We start from the raw sequence: 19,361 nt of genomic DNA on the forward strand, positions 1-19,361 counted from the left end.
ATGCAATGATTGCCAGGAAAAAAAAAATAGCAAGTACATTATAAAATATAAAATATTATGTATTTGAAAATGAAATAAAATAGTACATATGTAAAACATTGTGAGATTATATGTAAAAATAATTGATACTATATGATATGGTTAAGATTTCTCCTGTGACTTAATTTATGTATATATAGTGTTAAGTATAAGAGGCTAGGAGGAATAAATACAACTAGTATGAGATGAATAGGATGAGATATGAAAGGTAAACATAATCAACTAAATCTATTTTTTTATACTGATATATGCTAAATCTAATAATCCAATTATTCGATGTGATATATATTCTAAATTTTAAATAACTTAATATTCATATATATATATATATATATATATATATATATATATAACATGCATGAATGGATGAGTGTTCATCTCAAGGATGAGTACCACCTCTGCCACCACCGACGCTGCACCCGACGCCACCGCCACCGACTCCATTTCCCATTGCTCCCAATTCCCGAGTAACCAGCAATGGCACCATACGTGATGAAGTTGTTCTGATCCTTGAGAGCAGCATCGCTGGGTACATTTCTGGCACTTGTTGCGGACACAGGCAGAGCAAGAACCAACACCAAGACACGACACTTACCCATGTCTCTTTCTTTGTGTCTCTCTCCCACACACTAGGAAATGTACTCTATGTAATTGCACTCTCTTTCGGTTACTCTCAGTGACTGTGTCGTGTGTGGAAATTTGGAGAATGTGTTTTTTATGGGGGACAGTGAACCAACCAGCGAAGGGCAGTTGAGAATGGTAAATGAAAATTTAATGTCATTGCAGAGTCTTCCTGTGCTGTGGATTGGATCAACATCTTTCTTTCTAAGCTTCATTTTTTGGAATCTCAACCATTATATACAGAAAGAGAAATAAAGAAAGAAATAAGAATCTATGGTGGAAGATTGAACTCCACACACTATTGTACTCAGAACTTTACGATGGTTTGACTGGTTAATTATTTTAAGAAAAATATATTTTTTTTGTAATAAAATCATAATGTATAAAGTTTTTGTTTGAATCTTAGAGAAAAATGATGGTGTGATATCATTACTCTTGTTTTAATAAATGGGATTATCTGATTTACATCATCTATAAAAGTGGAATAAAAAGTGACAAATTTTACATAAAGTTTTTTTCACCTATATATATGTAGCACTTAATAAAAAGGATAATAATTTTACTTGAAGTTGATTCTTCTCAAATAATTTTATATTGTAAAATAGAAATATGATATAATTAGTGTTGAGTGTTTATGAAGTGTCTGTTTTTTACCATTATAAAATTCAATATATGCTTTAATTTTTATAATTATTAGTTATTTTATTAAAATAAAATAGTGAAACTCCATAACAATATATTCCAAAATAACATGCATTTTTTGTAATATTGTTTTGGTTGGGATAATAATTTTAGTGGAGTAGATGTGAAACAAAATGTTTTTCTATTTAATTACCTTTTTACACCTTGATTTAACTTATATTAAATTTATGTATCATTTCCTTATGTTGTTGTATTTTTCTTTCCTTTTTTTATTCGTCACTTTTTCATTAACCAGTGGTAGTTCCAAATCATACTAAACTTGATTTCCTTAATCAAGGAAATCGAATTTTTGAGCTCGAAGTAATATTATTTTTGTTAGGATAATAATTTTAGTGGAGTAGATGTGAAATAAAAAGGTATTTTATTTAATTACCTTTTTACACCTTGATTTATCTTGTATTAAGTTTTTGTATCATTTTTTTATATTGTTGTATTTTTCTTTCCTTTTTTATTCATCACTTTTTAATCAATCAAAGTGGTAGTTCCAAATCATACTAAACTTGATTTCCTTAATCAAGGAAATCGAAATTTTGAGCTCGAAGTAATGATATTTGATACTCTTTTATTTTATATACAACTAAATATATTTTTATTATTTTATTTATATTATTATTATGATTATTTAAATATAATATTTTACTATTAAAAGGAATTTTTAAGTAGCTGTTGACGAAAAAAAGTGTTGCAATCATTTTTTAGAAAAAAATAATAATGTGATCAGTAAGGGAATGATACTTCAAAACTAACAGAAACAAAAAAAAAAACAAAAAACATAACTTTAAATATATATTAAAGAATTCTATAAAAGTGAAATTATTTATTTTTAAATATTATTTACCACATACGATCTTAAACATCTGAAAGTTGAACGAGGAAGTGGAGGTACAGAGAGAGTGTAGAAAAAGCAAATACAAAGTTGAACTCATATATTGATTACATTACTTCGAAGCTAAAATGAAATGTTCCAACTATGAAAGAACCACGTATACATATGAGTGCTATGGTTGACACAAAACCTAAGTAAATGAAAGATGGAATGACACATTACAAGATACACTACTCTTTTTCACTTTCCCAACACTTAAAACACTACACTGCTGGCTCATGAACACGCACATAAACAACATTATTTTCTGAACGAAAAACAAAACACTAGGGTAACTAACCCAAAGAAAGGTGAAGAAGCTAGAACCCTTCATGCATGCATGCATGCATCCACTTTCAAGGAAAAGGAACAACACCACTGCCTCCACCAATGCCGCTTCCAACGCCACCACCAACACCGCCACCAACTCCACCACCGGTACCACCGAGTCCTCCGATTCCTCCGATTCCGCCGATGCCGGTAGTGCCACCGAGGCCACCACCGAGTCCACCGCCTGCGCCAAAACCACCTCCTATTCCGGCACCAGCTCCTCCAAAAGGTAGTCCATTGCTCCCAATTCCGGAATAGCCACCGACTCCACCATAGGTGATGAAGTTCTTCTGGTCCTTGAGACCAGCATCAGTGGGTGCGTTTCTGGCACTTGTGGCCACAGCCAAAGCAAGAACCAAGACCAAGAAACACAACTTAGCCATGTCTCTCTCTTTCTCTCTGTTTCACTCCCACACACCGAGTAGTTGCAGTGTCTTTGGTTACTCTGAGTCTGTGTGGCGAAGAGTTTGGAGAGGTTGTTTCTTTATAGGGAAGAGTGTGAAGTAACGGGTGAGGGGCAGTTGAGCATGGTAAATGAAACTTTAATGTCTCTGCACAGAGCCTCGCTGTCATCAGACACGTTGTCCCAAATAATATTTAAGACTATTTTCCTACGGAACACGGTATCCTCACTCTGTGAAATCATTTTTATACCACTTTCAAATTTAAATTTCGATTTAATATTCAGTTCTATAAAATTTATGTGTAATGAAAAAAAAACCTGAGAAAGTAAAAGGGGCTGATGATGAATGCGAAGCACCAGTCTCCACTGTCAATGGTGCATATGCAGTGCTGAACTGAGGGCTAAGGAAGCATGACATATAAATAAATGAAACTAACACTAAAAAGAATCTAAACAAAAATAAATTAATTATTATAATGATCAGTTTATACACTAGCTTATAAAATTAAAAATTATTATTATTAAAATAATAATTATTATAAATAAAAAATTATAATCACTGAAAATTAAATTATTTGGATAATAAAAATTTAGTTAACTGATCAATTTATTTTAATAGTTAAAATTGTGATAATTACTTTTGAAAACTAATTTAACAAACAAATATAATTATTTATTTATGATAATAACTATTTTAAAAATCAATAATTTTTAATTTTGTAAATTAGTATCTATAATTATTATTGATCATTAGAATTAATTATTTATTATTGATCATTATAATTAATTATTTATTATTTAAAAAATTTCTTATAATACAATTTAACAGTTTTTTATTTTAACAGATTATGGATTTGTGTCAGGCTTAATTCGATTTGAAGATGCAAGGCATTGTATTCGCTTTTTCTTTTTTGTCAGAAGCGCTAAAATATATTTATGGAAAATTTGACATTACATAAACTTTTCAAAATTTATAAACCTTTGTAGTATCTAAGGAAAAGTGGACTGTTATTTTTTATTTAAATTATTTCAAATATTTTATATTTAAAATAAAAGTGTTATTTATCTGTATCGTGTATAAAGAAGAAAATGGAATGTTTGGTATTTATTAGCCAGAAACTTGGAAAATTGAGCTGGCTGAAGTCGTTTTTGGATGCATGCTGCATAAAGTGACGTGTATACGCGTCAAAAACCTTTTTTTTTCATTTTACTTTGTTTATATTCTTTATCACCTCATTTTGTATTTCTTGTTTTCTCTTTCCTCTTTTATTTTTTCTTTTCATCCTTATCTTCTTTTAACTCGTTTGCAGAAAAAAAAAAAAGAAGATGTATATTTATCTTCCCCACATCGAATAGAAAAAAAATTAAATTTATACCCAGGATAGGTGTATAAGTAAGACAATAGACAAAAACAATATATAATAATTAGAAATATAAATGATATATTGAGCAATGGAAAAAAAAAAAGTCGAGTTCCTTTTTCGGGAAATAAGCTATAACATTCATGTTAAAAAAAATTGTGTGTACTTGTAAAGAGTATTTTAAAAGAAATATTAAATATATTTTTATCCGTTTACAGATAGATAGATAAATTCATAGGGGAGTTATTGTAGAATCTTAATTTATTGAATCTTAATTGAATCGTAAAAATGAGGTTTTGGCCTTATTGTAGAATCTTAATTTATTGAATCTTAATTAATAGTCATTTTTAAGTGATTCACCTAATACAATTAAAATTTTAACTACTAGAATTGTAGGCATGTGATTGGTTGAGGACTCATATTTACAATTTAAACACGAGGGACCAAAATTATACAAACGAAATATTTGAAATACCGAATAAGCTTACAAAATAAATTACTTTCCCGACAAATATAAAAAAAAAATGGAAATTTCATTAGTTTATATTATCTTTACTTTAATTGGGAATATCACATTTGCAAGAATACTGCAATGTTACATTTTTTTAAACCACCTTATGAACTTTTGTGGAATGTATTTTTAACCAGAGAATTATATTTATACTTTAATCTTTTTTTTATATTTTAGTGAGAGATATATTTAATAAATATAACATACATTGCATAGTAGAATAATATACAGCGAAAATAAGTTCCTGTGAGTGACAAAGACTGTGAAATAATAATAATAATAATAATAATAATAATAATAATAATAATAAACAATGAAAACGTATTTATATTGTACGGATCCTTTTTGTCAAATACATAATAATAATGCCTTGGAGTTTAAATAGAAATAAGGGGTGCAACTAAGAATTGTTTATTTTTGTTTGAAAAATTAACTTATTAAAGACCCAAAATGGTCGCCCAAGGTTACAAAATCCACGATTTCTTTTTGTGCATTCGTATCTTCATTTTGCATCCCAATAAATATTAAAATCTCCATTTTACCCTCCTGGTTTTGAAACGAGACACCACCATAACACTGCAGAGTGCACGAAGAAATAACCACAAAAAGTAGTACCAAAAGGCTTCAGGTTTACCCAGAACAACTTTCAACAACATATCGCAGTGTGTTTCTTTCTGCACCCATCAAATTTCTTCGTCCATCCCATTAACCGGATTTTTCCTTTTCCAAACATGCTAGACCAATTTCAGAAATATTTTTCGAGAAGTCATTCATGGGTGCTTCTCCCTGCACCACCAAGTCTTTTTCTGCATCTCCAAAATTTACTATTATACTCTTCATTAATATATAGGTGAAAGTGGGTGAAAAGCAGTAAATTTCATTTACTGTGTCGTCAACTTCTCTGCACCCCAAATGATTTCATACTATTTCTTCTCGCGTTCTGCATTTCTTCTCCGTCTCATTATTGTGCCTTCATTTAAATTTTTCTCCATTTCATTCTCACGTGTGGTCCCTGTCTGAGCTTTAATTTTCTCTGCTTCATTCTTTCATTCTCTCGTGGTGGTCCCTCTTCTGAGGTTTGTATCACTTTCATTCATTTTTTTAAAGGAATCTTCTTTATTCTCTCAGTGTCCGTTATGCTTGTGTTTGTGCTTGAAGGTTTTGTGTTTCTTGGTTCTGTGTTTGAAGAAAGGTGGTATTGTGAGTTACCTGTGCGTGAAGAAAGAGTGTGTGGAGGCTGTGTGGATGCTGTGGGAGACTGCGTGGATGCTACAGAGAAGAAGAATGTGTGGAGGGAGAGCAAAATGTGGAGAAGAGGGATGCTTGCTATGAAAAATAAAGCTTCACGCGCAGCTAGGTCAAAGATTCTTCTGTTGGGGGTGTAGGGAATCTAATTCCTTTTTTTATTGCTTATTGGGGTACGTTTTGGGGGTGCAGAGGGTGTATGGTTTTGGAGTGCAGAGGATATGCGGTGAAAAAGAGAGAGTAACTCTTAATTTTTACCATGGGCAAACATGGAAATATATTTGGTTTTGGAGGTACAGAAGAGATTATTGGAGATACAAGAAGAAGACCTGTTACTCATTCCACTCCTATTGATCAAAATTTCCGGAAAAGGTGCAAGAAGAAACTCGCGAAATTGTAACTTAAACTAGCAAACAAATATCAAGGAATGTCAAATTATTATTATTCACTTTTATTTGAATTTCAATAATTAAATTTTTGAAGGCATATATTAGAAACAACACAGTAATACTGATTTCAAAACAAATTTAAGTTTCAAAGGATATCATGTCAATATTAACCGGAGAAATTTTAACTATTCTAAAATACATTATATTTGAATAACTTGTAATATTTTTTTTCTAACTATTTTTTTTTTTAAATAGAGTAGTTAAAATATATTATATTTTTAGTTTTTTTTTAGAATAAAGTAATAGAACTTCACTTTGAATATAAAGTTTTATTTTAAAAATATGTATTTTAAAATTAAAACTACAAAACATATTAGTTAAATTTAAGTATTAAAATAATATTTAATAATATATTTTTTGAAAATATATATGAGTATAATGTAAATAGATAGTATATCTATTAATTTGGCTGGTACATAAAAATCAAAGCGAAAAAAATCTACAACGGCAAAAAAATTACACACAAATATTTATAAGACCAAAAATTAGTTATGTATTGAATCGAGTCGATCCAAATTAAATATTGAGTCAATTTCTCTCATTAAAGATTAAGTCAAATTGGTTGAGTCCCATAATTAAGTTAATTCAATATAGTAATAAAATAAATACTTTAAGAGTGTGATTACTAATCCATAAATCATGAGTCAAATCGATACCTTTAAGAGTGGGACTAAAATTGGATTTTTAATTTTTTAATAAATTTAAAATTTTATTATTTTAATTATTTGAAATATTTTCTTAAAAATTATAGTTTTTGACTTATTTGTAATTTTTTTATTTCAACAATTCATTTTATTTAAGAAAATCACCAAGGAAAATATTTTAAATTACCTCATCCACAGTACTAAGTTTTTACTTTTCTTCTAAAAATTAGAGACTCTTTAAATAATGCTAACAAAAGCAATTATGGTCTTGTTAAAAGTTGTAAACTGTTCTATGAGAATTTTTTTTTTTTTTAAATGTACGCAAAGCTTATATAATATTATTAACACGTATAGTTGTATCATTGTTAAAATAAATATTTTAAAACAATTTTGTAGGTAGATCTTATTTGAGATCATCTATATTACATGTATTGTTACAAAATAAACAGTACGATATAAAACTTGAAACTACTTAACTATAACATTTTATTTTATTTAATAATTTTACAGTCCAATGAATAAAATCATAAAATAACAAAATTTATTAGAACTTCTTAAAATATATGTTTGAAATCTTTATATTTTCATCAAAATATTTAAATAAACTAAATAAATATTTTCAAGAAAATACTGACCTCATGTTTGGATCAGACAATAGAAAATTTAGAGGTATGTAAATGAAACAAAGGATAAAAGAAGGGAGTAAATAATTCAAATTAAATGAAAGAGAATAGAAATAATAAGTGAAGAAAAAACAGTAATGTATTATTATTATATTTTTCAATATTGTTGTTATAATTTAAAATATAAATATAAATAAAATATTTATGATTTATATCACGATCACCTTTAAAGGTAAATCTTTTGGTCTTTGACTTGACAAACGCCACAAAAAATTGCTTCCAAATTTTGATATAATATTATGAATAATCACAGTCAATGTTGAGAGTTTAGATATGTTCTACAGCAATTACTTTTATTATTTAACATTACTTTTACTATTTAAGGCAAGAACTATGTAACCTTAAACGTTTGGTTAACTTAAAACAATTAAAATAATAAAATCACGTGTGGGAAGATACAATTTAATCGAATTTGTTGGTTGATAATATTAGTTTGGTTGAACTATATTTTTTTTAATCCTTAATATTATTTTGTGTGCTTTTAATTCTTGTAAAAGTATTTAGTTATAAATCCTTAATTTTTAAATATAATTACTAATTATAATTAGTTTAAAACTAAAAGAAGAACATATTTGTCATTTTATTTACATAATATTATTTAAAGAAAATTATTACGTGTTATTTTTATTTTATAATAATATATTTTTCATTTTTATACATAAAGCACGATGAAACATGAAAAATACATCGGTAAATTGTGAATATAGTTATTTTATATTATATTATATATATATATATATATATATATATATATATATTATGTAGATAAGAGATAGTAACATTTGTTTTTTATATTTCGACTAATTAAGTTATAATTGCTTTGTATAAGATTATAAAATACTAATGATAAATAAAAAATTTTAAAAAAATATATAATTTCCTTTTGTATATGGAGTGATACATATACTAATTAAATTATGTACCTTTTTTTCTATATCTAAAATATTTTTTATCTTCTTTTTTCTTAATCATTTTTAACATTAAACCAATTGTAGTTAATGAAAACCTAAAAATAAGTTGTTAAAACATTTTGAGATTTAAATTTAACATAAATTTTTAGATACCGAAAACATATATGATTATATTTTAAAAACACCGAAAACATATTCAACCTTTTATTTTATGAGAAGAAACACTGTTATGTTGATTTTGTTTTATTTCTTAAAGCAAAAAACCCATTTCTCAAGTTTCTGATTCCATCATAATTTATAATTAATTTACAGTATATTTAATTCTAAAATAAAATAACTGAAAATAATAAGTCATTAAACACAGCTTGAACATATAAAAAACGAATTTGGTATATGTTTAAAACATAAAATAAAAGTATGAAAAATAAAATACTTTCTTGAAATACTTTTCTAGCTACAACCTAATTAAACATTACTTAACGGTAATATAAGATAATAAGATAATTACTATAAGAATAATTTTCAAAGATCTAATTTTCACTTTAATATTTTTAATGTGATTTCAACTCATACGATCTTTTAAGTATATCAATTTTACTTAGTCATCAATTTACTATTATCATCAGTATATAGAACTTTTAAATTCTTAACCAAAACATTTAATGCAAAATATTATGATGAAATAAACATTAAAAAGAACAGAAAACAACAAATAACAAAGAACATAAATAACCGAATGATCTATATATCTAGATAATTGAGCATCCTCAATCTAACCATCTAAAAACATAAACACAACAACATAATGCTTCAAGGTTCATACCCAAACGGGAAAAATAATCAGTATCCAATCAACAAGAATAATGCAGTTAAATCCAACAAAAAAGCATCAAAATAAGTTCTTAGACAAAAAATAATTTATGTGATGGAAAGCAAATATGATGATTTAGTCGACTTCCTCAATCTTGGGGCCAGCACCACTTCCACCAGAAGGAGTATAATCATCATCTGCAGGAGGAGCACCACTCATGTCTGGACCAGCACCACCCTGGTACATTTTGGCAATGATAGGATTGCAGACGCTTTCCAATTCCTTCATTTTATCCTCAAACTCATCTGCCTCTGCAAGCTGGTTGCTGTCCAACCATTGAATAGCTTGCTCAATAGCGTCCTCAATCTTCTTCTTGTCAGCAGGATCAAGTTTGCCACCAATCTTGTCATCCTTCACAGTGTTCCTCATATTGTAGGCATAGTTTTCCAATGAGTTCTTGGACTCAACCTTCTTCTTATGCTCTTCATCCTCGGATTTGTACTTCTCAGCCTCTTGAACCATCTTCTCAATATCTTCCTTCGACAGTCTACCCTTGTCATTGGTGATAGTGATCTTGTTTTTCTGGCCAGTGGTTTTATCTTCAGCAGAGACGTTCAAGATACCATTGGCATCAATGTCGAAGCACACTGTAATTTGTGGAACACCCCTGGGAGCAGGAGGAATGCCAGAAAGTTCAAATTTGCCCAACAAATTGTTGTCCCTGGTCCTTGCTCTCTCACCCTCAAAGACCTGGATCAACACTCCAGGCTGGTTATCAGAATAGGTCGAGAAAACTTGTTCTTTCTTTGTTGGAATTGTAGTGTTCCTTGGGATCAGGACAGTCATCACACCACCAGCGGTCTCCAATCCAAGAGATAGAGGAGTAACATCAAGAAGGAGAAGATCTTGAACCTTCTCATTGCCCTCACCACTTAAGATTGCAGCTTGGACAGCTGCACCATAAGCAACAGCCTCATCAGGGTTGATGCTCTTGCACAGCTCCTTTCCATTGAAGAAGTCCTGGAGTAGTTGCTGAACCTTGGGAATTCTGGTGGAACCACCAACAAGGACAACATCGTCCACGCTTCTTTTGTCCATCTTAGCATCCCTCAGACATTTCTCCACTGGCTCCATACATTTTCTGAAGAGGTCCATATTGAGCTCCTCAAATCTGGCACGAGTAATGGTGGAGTAGAAATCAATTCCCTCGTATAGGGAATCAATTTCAATGGTAGTCTGAGCAGTAGATGACAAGGTTCTCTTCGCCCTCTCACAAGCTGTCCTCAACCTTCTTAGTGCTCTGGGGTTTCCACTTATGTCCTTCTTGTTCTTCCTCTTAAACTCTTGCACAAAGTGGTTCACCATCCTGTTATCAAAATCCTCTCCTCCAAGATGGGTGTCACCGGCTGTGGCTTTCACCTCAAAGATGCCCTCCTCGATAGTAAGTAAAGAAACATCGAAAGTTCCACCACCAAGATCAAAGATCAACACATTCTTCTCACCCACGCTTGATGCTTTCTTATCAAGACCATATGCAATGGCAGCTGCAGTAGGCTCATTGATGATACGCATGACATTGAGACCAGCAATAACCCCAGCATCCTTGGTAGCTTGACGCTGGGAATCATTGAAGTAAGCAGGGACGGTAACAACAGCATTCTTCACTGTAGAGCCCAGGTAAGCCTCGGCAATCTCACGCATCTTCATGAGCACCATTGAAGAGATTTCCTCAGCAGCAAATTGTTTCTCCTCACCCTTGTAGTTAACTACAATAGTTGGCTTATCGGCTGGACCAGCAATGACCTTAAAAGGCCACAATTTGATATCACTCTGAACAGGGGCATCAGTGAATCTACGACCAATCAACCTCTTTGCGTCTGTGATACAAAAAGAAGCCTAAAATTTAGACATCACGTACCTCAATTAATACACAAAATCCATATCTTATAAATAACCCATCAAAATGTATATAAATAACCCATAAAAATTTCCAAGTTAAACTACTATTTAATCTGTGCAATTGTCTCCGTTCTAATTTTTAGTTCCTACCGATGTCCTCCTTTTATATTTAAATCCTCGTACTTGTTCTTTTTTCAAATTTCAATTCCTCTAGTTGTTCAGAATTTAAGTATTACTTGTACACAAGAAACTAACCCGATACAGAGCCATTTTATTCAACTAATTATTCTTATTAAGCAATAGCGGCAAAAGACAAATATTTTACGACGCAGGTATATACAACAAACCTCTGATATTTCTCATATAAAAACTAAAAATAGAAACAAACAAATAAAACAGGTGAATAAAGAAAAAAAAATCTATAGCACCATAGATCTAAAAAACAGGACTTCTTCTGTTGTGAAGATTATTATCAGATATAATAAATAAATAGACGTATAAAAGAGATGCACAAGGATATTCATTTGCACAGTAAAAATGTAGAATAAAAAATGTGTGCTTAAGAGATGTTACCGAAGACGGTGTTGATGGGGTTCATGGCGACTTGGTTCTTGGCGGCGTCACCAATGAGACGCTCGGTGTCGGTGAATCCAACGTAAGACGGCGTCGTTCTGTTGCCTTGGTCGTTGGCAATGATTTCAACGCGGTCATGCTGCCAGACCCCGACACACGAGTACGTGGTTCCGAGATCGATTCCGATAGCAGGACCCTCACCTTTTCCGGCCATTGTTTTTCAGCGTGTGTGGAGACAAAACGAGAGATCTAAAAGGAAGGAAGAAAGTGAAAAACCACAGCGACGACACCACTGTGATTCGAGGGAGACCTAAAGAGAAGGTGATAGTTAGCTTATATAGTTAGGGTTTGAAGTCCTTCCAGAATCTTCTTTAGTCCCAGAAGTCGTTGCCAGTTGGCTACACATAATTTTCACGTTTTCAGATCTGAATTCTTTCAAAACGTGGGCCCTTAACGGGCCCGACTCTTTCAGCCGACCCAATAAGTCACTAACAACTTTTGTTGTTTACCTGACAGGCCCATTTCGTGTCATAATACCAAAATGTGATCGAACCAATATAAAATATTTTTTACTAATATAATACAATACCCCCACCACATTTTTTCCCTTGTGCTATTCAATCATTAATATAAATACTTTTATAGTAACTTGGTCACTTTCTATCAGGTTCAAAAAATTCTATAAAAGTATTGAAGTCTCAAAAAGGAAATGTTTGATTGAAAAATGTCTGATAAAATAATCATGTGAAAACATTATCCATAATTCCGTAGTATGAAAAACACAAGAGATAAGATCTATAAACACCTTTCTATGGATATGCAACAAGTTCACAAGGATTTACTCAATAAAATAACATATTTTCAACCAATAAAATAAATATATGATTTTTTGTTCTCAGCTGGTATTAGCTTCTTTATTTCCTAAAATAGTACATTGTACACAAAAATTATGCAGATAGCATAGTTTTGAAAATGGGTTACAATTTTGTCTTCATTCGTGAATCGAATTCTGAACTAGTTTTTATTTATTTTTATTTTAAATAAGAAGAACAAAATAAAATTAAGATGAGAAAAATTATTATATTAGTGTTGCAGTTTTTTGAAAAAATAAAAAGGGGAAGTATATCTTTATTTAGTTAAAATAATTTACCGAATATAATTTTGGTATAGAAAGTAAGAAAATTAATTGGTGGAAGTTCACCTAAAGACACATTTTATATAAATTTTATTGGTTTACTAGTTCATATTAATGGACTAGATTGAATTTCATATTTGATGCTTTAATATTTAACTAACTATATTGTTTTGAAAGCATTCCAAGTTTAGTGCTCAATAGGAAAGAAAAATTGTCCAATATCATTATGTGACTTTTAATGCAAAATGAAGGTGTATTTGGGCTCCCAAATATTAAAAGAAACACGCACTAAACGTTTGCGGGAAGATGATACAATATTATGTTCAAGAAGTTAGATCAATTTTAGAAAATAGGAACACACATTATTTAATGTTTCAACCTAATTGGTAAAGTTTTCTACTTTCGTTTTTATTTTTTTTGGCAAAAATTGGGAGGCCCAGGACGTGTTTTTATGAGCATCGTTTACTGCTTTAGCCTATCACTATTATACTAATGATAAATTTATATTATTAATAACACCTTAAGCTTTAAATATTCAAACTACTGACATTTTCTCTAAATTATTCTTTAACAATTAGTTTATATTTGTAACTTTCATATAAAAAAATAAAAAATTACTCTATTAGGTAAATTTGCCATCTTTATTAAAAATTTGTTTTTCAAAAAAAATATTTTCCGAATTCAAATGACAAAAAAGCATATAATTAGTGACACGTTCTCGAAATTATTCTTTACCAATGACTTCATATTTGTAACTTTCATAAAAGAATAAAAAATAACTCTATTCGGTAACTTTGTCAAATTTATCAAAAATTTGTTTGTCAAAATATTATTTTCCCAATTCAAATACCAAAAAAGCATATAAATGTTGGGTTTGTGGGTTACGATCATTGAGAAATTGTGGTTCTATGTATATGACATCAGTCTTACACATATAAGACATTTGACACCAATTTTGTCCAAAAATCTTAAGGCAATGGTTGTATGTGTTTTTATTCTTATATAGTGGGACTTTGACTCACACTTTGACTATTCTCAACAATCTTCTCTCAAGGATGAGTTTTTTTTTTTCATATGATATATTTTCCCTTAGGTGGATGGAGACCATTTTTTTGTATGGTTATACGGTCAGTTACTCTGAACAATCGACTCTGATACCAAGTTCGGAGGCGGAAGAAGAATATGACAGATGGAGCCACGGCTCCCCCCAACCATTTCTTTTTGCTTTTTTTTCTATTTATTTAAAAAATAATATTTCTATATTATTGCTTTATTTATATTAATTGATTTTTATTTTATTTTATTTTTTATATATTTTAAAATATATATTTATATATTATTACTTTATTTATATATTACTACTTTATTTATATATTATTACCTTATTTATATTAATTTAGTTTGGAATTTTTTTTAAAATTTAAAAATCACGTTTTTTTCTATATTATAATTTCTTATACTTTTTTATTTGGTTTTTCTCTTCCGTGTTTCCATCTCTTTCTCTCATTTTATTTCCATCTCAATTTTCACCATCATTTCCTTATTATTTTTAAAATCAAATTACACTACGATAAAATTGAAGAGTTAATGAACATTTTGGATTGAACAATTTCTTCTTTTGAGTAAGTTCATTTTTTCTCTTCTTTTTTTAAGTAATTTGTTTTCCTCTTGTATGTGACTTTTCTATGCTCTAGACATATCTCTATTTGTTAGAGATCATAAAATCATGCTTTAATTATTGATCAAACTTTTTTTTTTTGTAGATATAGTTATTTTAGGCTTTGAAGTTGTGTAAGGGAAAAGCAAGATTAGGAATCTACTCTAAGGTAAAGGAAGCTAATCATTTAGAAGTCATTAGTTTTCTTAAAATATTGAGTCTAGCTTTTAAGATTTAATTTGGGATATTCATAATTTTATTTTTTTGTAAAATAATTGACAAATTTATATTAGAAAAATTATGATAAAGAGTAAAAGAATTGATTCTTTTTTCAAGAGGAAGGTTTGTGATGAAGATGAAAAAATGCATTTACGTCATCTAAAATTGAGAAACTTCATGATAATCCAAATATTGAAAAAAACGAAAAATAACTCTCTAAGGTTCCTAAAGTTACATATAATGAATTTGAAAATACTTTAGAACATGATTCGGGGAAGCGTCTTCAAATCTAGCAATACCCACCAAATCAAATTGATGAGGTACGAAGGGCTTATCTAAAATGGGTTTCATATCAAATACATCTAGAAAACTATCCGTTATCTGGTAAAGATGATCATCCAAGAAGATTTCAGTACATATGGTCTAGCTTATTACCTTCATGGTTAGAGTATTCGTCATTAAAAGATGCTACATATTGCTTACCATGTTATCTTTTTAGTAAAAAACCAAGCGGACGACTTGAGTCAGATGTTTTCATTGTTACGGGTAATTGAGTTTATTTTCATTGAATTCTAATTGGCAATCAGTTGATTGTCATTAACATGTTTTAACTTTTTGAATGTCTTTTATAGGTTTTAAAAGTTGGAGGAGCATTGTGACTAGAGGTAACTTTTTTTTTTATATATATTATTGTTGATGATAAACTTTATGTTACTCTTTCATATATATTATTGTTATATTGTTTGGATTATATTGTCATGACTGCTTGTTTTGAATAAAAAATGATGTAAGAAAATAATTTTTTTTAATATAAAATAATATTTTATATATAACAAATATAATTTGGCCCTCCTAAAATTTTTGGTCAAGTTCCGCCACTGGTTGGGTTTATATATTTTATCATATGTGGGTTATGGTCATTGAGAGATTATGGTTCTATATATATATATATATATATATATATATATATATATATATATATATATATATATATATATATATATATATATATATATATATGACATTAGTCTTATACACATACGACATTTGATACCACTTTTACCCCAAAATCTTAAGACAATGGTGTTATGGGCATTTATCCTTATATAATGTTTAATTTTGTCTATTCTATTCAACATGGTACTTTGAGTCACACTTGGACTATTCCCAAAAATAACAATCAACAATTGTTCATATTATAATTACAAAATAAGTAGGAAGTAATTTGACAATATGAAATCGTATAAATAAAATAAAGAAAAAACAAAATGAAACATATTTTACTATAAATTATGTTGGTGATTTGTAAATCGAACATGACATTTAATATTTGAAAATAATTTTCGATCTTCAATATAATATAAAGAAATAATTTAAAAATTACAAAAATAAATAAATAATGAAAATACTATAATAAGAATTTGGAAAAAAAAACTCAACAACAATTTTGAAAAAATAAATAAACTAACATTCGTATCTACTATAAAAATAGGAATATAAATTCAGAAATATAAGAAATCGTAATTATTCAGATCTTAAAAGAAAACAAAGATAAAAAATATTTGTCACACGAATCATGAAAAGCATCACACATTGAGATCTTATGGATCCATAAAAAACAAAAAAACCAATTTTAAAGTCGAATTATTTAGATCTTACTACAACATAGTAACAAAGCCAACGATGGATTTTATGGAGAATGTGAGAGAGAAGCAATATGTGGTTTTGAAGAGTGATAAAGGCAAAATGAGTAAGTTTTAAATTGGACTCAACACGTTGATGTTGGGAAAAGACATTATCAATGAAAAATATTATTATCTTTATCCCAATAATTATCTAATTAACATATAAACAAGATCAAATAACACAAGGATATAACATGAAAATTCAAATCGTAGAATAACACTATATGAAAATCTGTACAACATATAAACTACCCTTCAATGCACTTTGACCCTAAATATACTCACACTCTCCAAAGTAATAATCAAACCCTAACCTCACAATACTTTACTACAATAATATAAGAAAAGTCAAATATAAACTTAAAATGTATTTGACCAGGGCAACTGAAACCATAAACTTAGAGTTCATTATCTAGTCACTAACACCTACGCCATTGTCCATGCATTAATATTAACTAATGTCCATGCATAAACCCCATACACCTTGCATCAATGCTAACCAATGTTTGTGCATAATCCTCACACACCTTACATCAATATTAACCAACGCTCGTGTACAACATTACCACTAGAAAAACTCATCCTAACCCTCACAGTCTACCTAACCAGGAGTTGTCAAATGTCACGGTCCTCCATACTTTCAAATATGACCAATTAAGAGATGACACATGTCATAATCCTCAATCTCATATCTGACCAACCAAGAGTTGTCACATACTTCCTTCTTCCTCAAGCAGATATGCAAAGAACACACAACCTTCACCTTCATTACATAACCACTGTCGGATAGCGCAACACATGTCCACCGTCTGACGTTCACTGAAGCAGCATGACATCGTTGCCACCATGCATAATCGTCGGCGACACAACACCATTGCATGAACCACAAAATATTGTCGTTGGAAAACCTCCACTGTCACCGAACACGTGTCATCGGAGAACTCACAACACACAAACCCAAATTCATAAGCTACATTACGCGAACACATGAGTTGATTTTTAAACCGTATACCACTTCCTCCACACACAGACCGCAAATCGTGAGTCATACAAATCATATCTCCATTGTGCATCACTCACTAAGACATGTAATCACCAACTATGACCTCCTTTGCAGATCCAATGCGACTCATAGTCCTTGAACCTCCACAAATCCGATTGTAGATTCACCATGCTAACATGGCGTTGACAATCATTCATCCATTAAATTTTTCATTGCAACTTCAACAAATAATGGTGATTCTTCAATGACAAAGAATTAATCTTTTATGATGTAATAAGCTGCAACCACAAAACATGCTAAAAAAAATCATACCAAACCATAACTCTTGATAACACTTGTTGGGGAAAACATATCATCAATGAAGATCATTATCGTCTTTACCCTCAGTAATTACCCTATTAATAGAGAAATAAGATCAACTCAAGGAACACAAAAACATAATATGGAAACACCAAAATTAGAAAAAAAAAATCACAACCTCGTTGCCTAAAGACAATTAGAGAATAACACTATATGAAAAATTGTACAACACATGGACTACCCAGTCATGTTCTTCGACTCCAAGTAGAATCACACTCTCTAAATCAATAATTACACTCAAATCTCACAACACTATCTTACAATAGTATATAAAAAGTCAAATACAAGCTTAAAATGTGTTTGACTGGAGCGCTAAAACCATGAACTTAGAGTTCATTATATAGTCATTAACACATATGTCATTGTATATTTTAGGTAATGTGAAACTTTCCAATAAGTATTATTTTCATCAACTCAACAATTGTTTAAATGAACAATGCTTTGTGCATAGAGAGAACCACGTGTCATGATCTAAGTGACTCATATATATATATATATATATATATATATATATATATATATATATATATATATATATATATATATATATATATATATTACTTCCTATTTTTAGCAAACTATGTTTTTTTTTTTATTTTTTTTCAATTTTTTTAGGTGTGACGTATGGCAAAATAATAATTTTACTTTTCAAATTATATTATTTATAGAGCAATATTTATAACAAAATAATGAAAAAAAAGAGAGTTGAGCTAGATGTACAATCTATTTTGTACAAAAATGGACTAATGGAATAAATACAATATAAATTTTTGGTTAAATTACTTTTTTAGTCTTTCTATTTGTCAAGTAATATCAGTTTGGACCTCAAGTTTTTTTTTTGTCTCAATTTGGTCCCTAGTTTTTTAAAAATGATTCAATTTAGTCATTACTATTAATTTTGACCAAACGATATTAAAGTCAACACCACGTGTCATATTATGGTTTTTTTTGAATTTTTTTTATTTTTTACGCGTGTCACTCCATAGTTGTGTCACTTGTCAAAATGATTCAATTTGGTCCCTATATTTGTTTTTAGTTTCAATTTAGTCTCATTTTTTTGTAAAAGTGAAGCAATATTGTCCCTCATTAAATTGACACTCAATTTAGTTTTTGTATAAATCTTATGATGATATTCTTACTAAAATAGAAATTTTTATTAAATATTTGTAGAAATATTTTTAAACAAGCTTTTTTTTTCTAGTTTTATTATTAAACAGAGTTAAACCCCAAACTTAATTTCAACAATTAACAATTT

General features: G+C 29.4%; 2 protein-coding genes and 1 pseudogene across 2 annotated transcripts; all 3 read right to left on the reverse strand.

Moving 5' to 3' along the window:
- Positions 1-418: 418 nt before the first annotated feature.
- On the reverse strand, positions 419-897 carry LOC146888980 (uncharacterized; annotated as a pseudogene).
- Positions 898-2,258: 1,361 nt separating this feature from the next.
- LOC114177524 (uncharacterized) lies at positions 2,259-3,026 on the reverse strand. The gene has a single exon (XM_028062903.2). The coding sequence runs from the start codon at positions 2,938-2,940 to the stop codon at positions 2,584-2,586; it is 357 nt and encodes a 118-aa protein (XP_027918704.1). The 5' UTR covers positions 2,941-3,026; the 3' UTR covers positions 2,259-2,583.
- A 6,451-nt stretch (positions 3,027-9,477) lies between these two features.
- LOC114173774 (heat shock cognate 70 kDa protein 2-like) lies at positions 9,478-12,368 on the reverse strand. Its single transcript, XM_028058367.2, has 2 exons — positions 12,048-12,368; positions 9,478-11,452 (listed from the first exon to the last, which is right to left on the reverse strand). Exons 1-2 carry the CDS (start codon positions 12,259-12,261, stop codon positions 9,711-9,713), a joined length of 1,956 nt encoding a protein of 651 aa, XP_027914168.1. The 5' UTR covers positions 12,262-12,368; the 3' UTR covers positions 9,478-9,710.
- Positions 12,369-19,361: the final 6,993 nt, after the last annotated feature.

Source organism: Vigna unguiculata, chromosome 1 (genome assembly GCF_037176805.1).
Source record: "Vigna unguiculata cultivar grain cowpea cultivar isolate G323 ecotype 2 chromosome 1, ASM3717680v1, whole genome shotgun sequence".
NCBI classification, from domain to species: Eukaryota; Viridiplantae; Streptophyta; class Magnoliopsida; order Fabales; family Fabaceae; genus Vigna; species Vigna unguiculata.

Excerpts from the sequence above, each read along its gene's own strand:
- LOC114177524 (XM_028062903.2), bottom strand. The coding sequence starts at position 2,940 with ATGGCTAAGTTGTGTTTCTTGGTCTTGGTTCTTGCTTTGGCTGTGGCC.
- LOC114173774 (XM_028058367.2), bottom strand. The coding sequence starts at position 12,261 with ATGGCCGGAAAAGGTGAGGGTCCTGCTATCGGAATCGATCTCGGAACC. Across the intron at positions 11,453-12,047 it reads CCCCATCAACACCGTCTTCG|ACGCAAAGAGGTTGATTGGT; the intron begins GTAACATCTCTT and ends TTTGTATCACAG.